We start from the raw sequence: 3,678 nt of genomic DNA, 5'->3' as shown, positions 1-3,678 counted from the left end.
CGTCACGTGCTCGTCTATAGAGGGGTTCCTTCTTGCCCTCAACTGCGAGAGTATAAAAGCAGCTGCCCCCGGACGCCAAGAGAGGGCTCCGATTTCTTCTGTTGAGTAAAGTGCACTCCCGTCTCTCTACTTCGGTCAACCTGACCGCCAACTCTTTGCGATGTTAGAATAAACAAGTTGTTTTGTTGTTACCAGTCGACTCATGCTTTGCCGGGACCTTCGGATGCTTCCAGTTGTACCCCAGGCCGCCAGGCCAACGCTACCCTTGGGGCCTGCGACCCGGGTGCAACAACGGGCGTCAGCGCCGAGTTCCCAACAACTCGCGCCAGCGGTGCGATTACAACACCACCCGAGATTACCACACCGGGAACGATTGAATGGGGTGCGGGGGCGAGGGAGAAGAAGAAGAGAGAATCAAGAAACGAGGAGCAAACAAGTGAGCGAGTGAGCACTCGGACGCCATGAGCCAGCCAAGGAGTACAGGGGAAGGGCGACGGCTGGACGGGGGGGGGGAGGGGGGGGGAGTACCCACGATTTCCGCGCCAATGCTCGTGCCCGTGCCACCGCGTGCTGCTCACAGCACCTGCAAGGCCAAATGAGCCCTCGCCCTTACACCCTTACGCCGGTGGCCGCTTGCCACGCCGGTGAGTGAGCGGCAGAGAAAGGTGGTGGCTGGTGGTTGCGTCCATCTTTGTGTGTCGCGCGCCTTTTTCTCGCGTCGCGACGTCATCCTGTGGCTCGATTCCCAGATTTTCTTTCTTTTTCCTCTGGAACCTCTCTCCACACAATCTCTACCTGTCTATAAAAGCAAGTGCGCTCTGCAAAAAGCTTTATATCAGCTCCGAAAGACCGAGTCAATAGTATTTCGCTGATCGCAGACGACTGGCGCACTGCTTAAACATGAAGGTGAGATTTGCGGTTTCGCTTTTTGTACCTTTCGTGGCAGATTTCTCTTTGAACGAATGTGCTGTTGGAATCGGTTTATCTCAGTAAACAGGGATGTGCTTGTATGATGACTGTTGTTTTGGTCTTATCATTGATGATGATGGTTTCTGATGGCATTATTATTGAAATGGGGCGGCGACAAATAGTGACGCAGGCTCCTTGAGTTAACCAGGTTTTACTGCAGCCCTTGCACTCCCGCATTTTCCATATCTCTACGTTATGTTTCTTCTTTTCATTAAAATTGATATCTTTATCTATCGTCCGTATATAACAGTCGCCATATTGTGTCCATTTGCTATAGAGCTCTTTTGAATAGCACAGCAGCCAGTTGTACACTGAAAATGGCTAAATGTTGAGGACAGAGAGCACTGACTACAATGCTTATAATTTTCTTTTAATTTTTTTTCATTCCGACGTTCGCGTGCACAAACACAAATGTTGAAGCTGGGTCGGGGTCATAAATGTGCATTGTACATTTTTCTTTCGCCCTCATCTACTACCCATTGCAATTTAGAGCACCAGCCGACCTCCTGGTACTCCCAGTTGCATTATCCTGAATTGATATATAAATTTTTTCTATTGAAGTGTCTTTGCGTTATCTGAAGCTTATTCCTCTGGACTGAATTTATCTTTGTCTTGTCGTTCGTACAGCTTCATACGAGCAGCAGGATCTAATTTTACGTTGCTCAGACCTCTACTCTCGTAAAGGTGCACCATCGAAGAAAAAATATAATAACACATGTACAAGCATGCACATATAGTCAACTCCTCCCATCTAGCGAGTAAAAAAAAAATGAAGCATCTTTCTATGTTATGAATGACTAGAATGGACGAAAAAAAAGCTTGAGTTTACAGGGCAGCTTTGATGAGTCAAATGAGGCACTGATATGAACTGTTTTGCCGCTGTCCACCCGCAGCTCCTGTGCCTTGCTGTGTTCGCCGGCGTAGCGTGCCTTGCCCTCGCCGATGAAGCCAAAAAAGACGAGAAGGCTGCCGGAAAGGACGAGAAGGTCGAAGGCCGCGGAGGTCTCATCGGAGGGTATGGTGGCCCTGGGGCGTACGGCGGAGGCATCGGACCCGGAATCGGAGGAGGATACGGAGGCGTCGGAGGTGTTGGCCCCGTCGGTGGAGGTGGCTACGGTGGTGGCGCCGGCGGCTACGGTGGCGGCTACGGTGGCGGCTACGGTGGCGGATATGGAGCCGGCTACGGGCAAACTGCCGGAGGCTACCAAGGTGGCTTCAAGCAAGGAGCTGCAGGATACAACCAGGGCTCGGCAGGCTTCGCTGGAGGCGACTCGTCTAGGAACGTTCAGGGCTACAACAACCAGCAGGGGTACAGCTCCAACACAGGCTTCTCAAAGACCGACTCGAATCGCTACGGAACCGGTTTTGGCCAACAAGCGGGTGGCTTCTCTGGTGGCTCCGCGGGTCACAAGTCTGGTTTCGGAGGCCAGCACCACGGCCACGTTGGCGGAGTCGGCGGAGTCGGCTATTAGAAGGCAAGGAAACCATCTTTATCGGCATCGACTACTCTCCTTTATCTTATATGGGTGGCAAAGAGAAAATTGGTGCCATGCATGCGAAACGCTGGCACGCTTTTCGTCATTGTTATTGATATCGCGTGTTATCGAGCGTTTTTATGCGTTTGTTTATTTTGAGCTTAGCTCTTCTAAGTTGAGTGCTGGCTGAACCCAACTGATTTAGTATGCAGAATTTCTTCTAGTATGGGTATGGGGTATGACGGGTAGAACCATAGCCATCGGAGAACCTATTAATATGCAAGTTTCCGTTTAGTTAATAAAAAAAGTAAACAATGCGGGTATCAGGAAGCAGTTGACTTTGATAACGGTAGAGCCTGCTGCGGTATTGGAGAACCGGGCACCTTAGATAGGGTGTAAGCAATCGTCTGCTCTTTGTATTCATGTAACAGGCGAATAATTCCCAAATATTTCTCTTTCTTATCTGTATTTTTCTTTGACACTGTTTCAGGTCTGAAGCATCACCTCTAGTCGTCTTTTAAACATCACCTACTGTCATCCTCTACTCTCGTGCTCTTCCACACTCCACCGCAAGACAGAAGAAAATCATCAACGCTGAGGAAGAAACTTCAGCTCAAGCTACCAAAAATGAAAATGCAACGCCACAGTACGTAAAATCGCTCTTTCTTTAAAAGAGATTGTATTTTTGTAATAAAAGTATCCACTTGTATTCCAAGTCTGCGTGACTCGTTTTCCTTGCATAAATGCAGGCTTTGGCACAACGCGCTGCTCAATAAGGCCGAACTTCTAAACCCTAAAACTTATAAAAAATGCCTTCTTTTTTTCTCTTGGCTCCAATATTAAAATAAAACGGAAAGAAATTTGAGAATTTGTCAAATCTAGGCGTAAAGATGATACTGGCATCCCGTCGCTTGTGCACAGCGATGCAACTGTTGCGGATAGTGATAAGGCGAACAACTTCATGCAGTATTGTGAATCAATTCTTTTTTTTTTCGCTCTAAATCTCAAAAATTACCGGATTGGTTATGCCTCGAGTGTGAATTTATGCCCCAGATGATATTAGACGGCTTTGGCATCATAAAACTGCTACAAAGTGTAAGTAATAACTCGGCTCCGGGCCTCGATGACATCCCAAATGTAGTTTTAAAGTCTTGCGACTCTGTCCTGTCTAGGTATTTTGAGTTATTATACAATCTATCCCTCAACACGTGCTCACTTCCACAGGACTGGAAAA

At 48.1% G+C, this 3,678-nt stretch overlaps 1 protein-coding gene across 1 annotated transcript; it reads left to right on the top strand.

Moving 5' to 3' along the window:
* The first annotated feature begins 804 nt into the window (after positions 1-804).
* Positions 805-3,153, top strand: LOC142579264 (uncharacterized). Its single transcript, XM_075689303.1, has 3 exons — positions 805-906; positions 1,863-2,444; positions 2,935-3,153. Exons 1-2 carry the CDS (start codon positions 901-903, stop codon positions 2,439-2,441), a joined length of 585 nt encoding a protein of 194 aa, XP_075545418.1. The 5' UTR covers positions 805-900; the 3' UTR covers positions 2,442-2,444; positions 2,935-3,153.
* Positions 3,154-3,678: the final 525 nt, after the last annotated feature.

Source organism: Dermacentor variabilis, chromosome 1 (assembly GCF_050947875.1).
Source record: "Dermacentor variabilis isolate Ectoservices chromosome 1, ASM5094787v1, whole genome shotgun sequence".
Taxonomy (NCBI): Eukaryota; Metazoa; Arthropoda; class Arachnida; order Ixodida; family Ixodidae; genus Dermacentor; species Dermacentor variabilis.
This window is presented reverse-complemented; position numbering and strand designations above follow the sequence as displayed.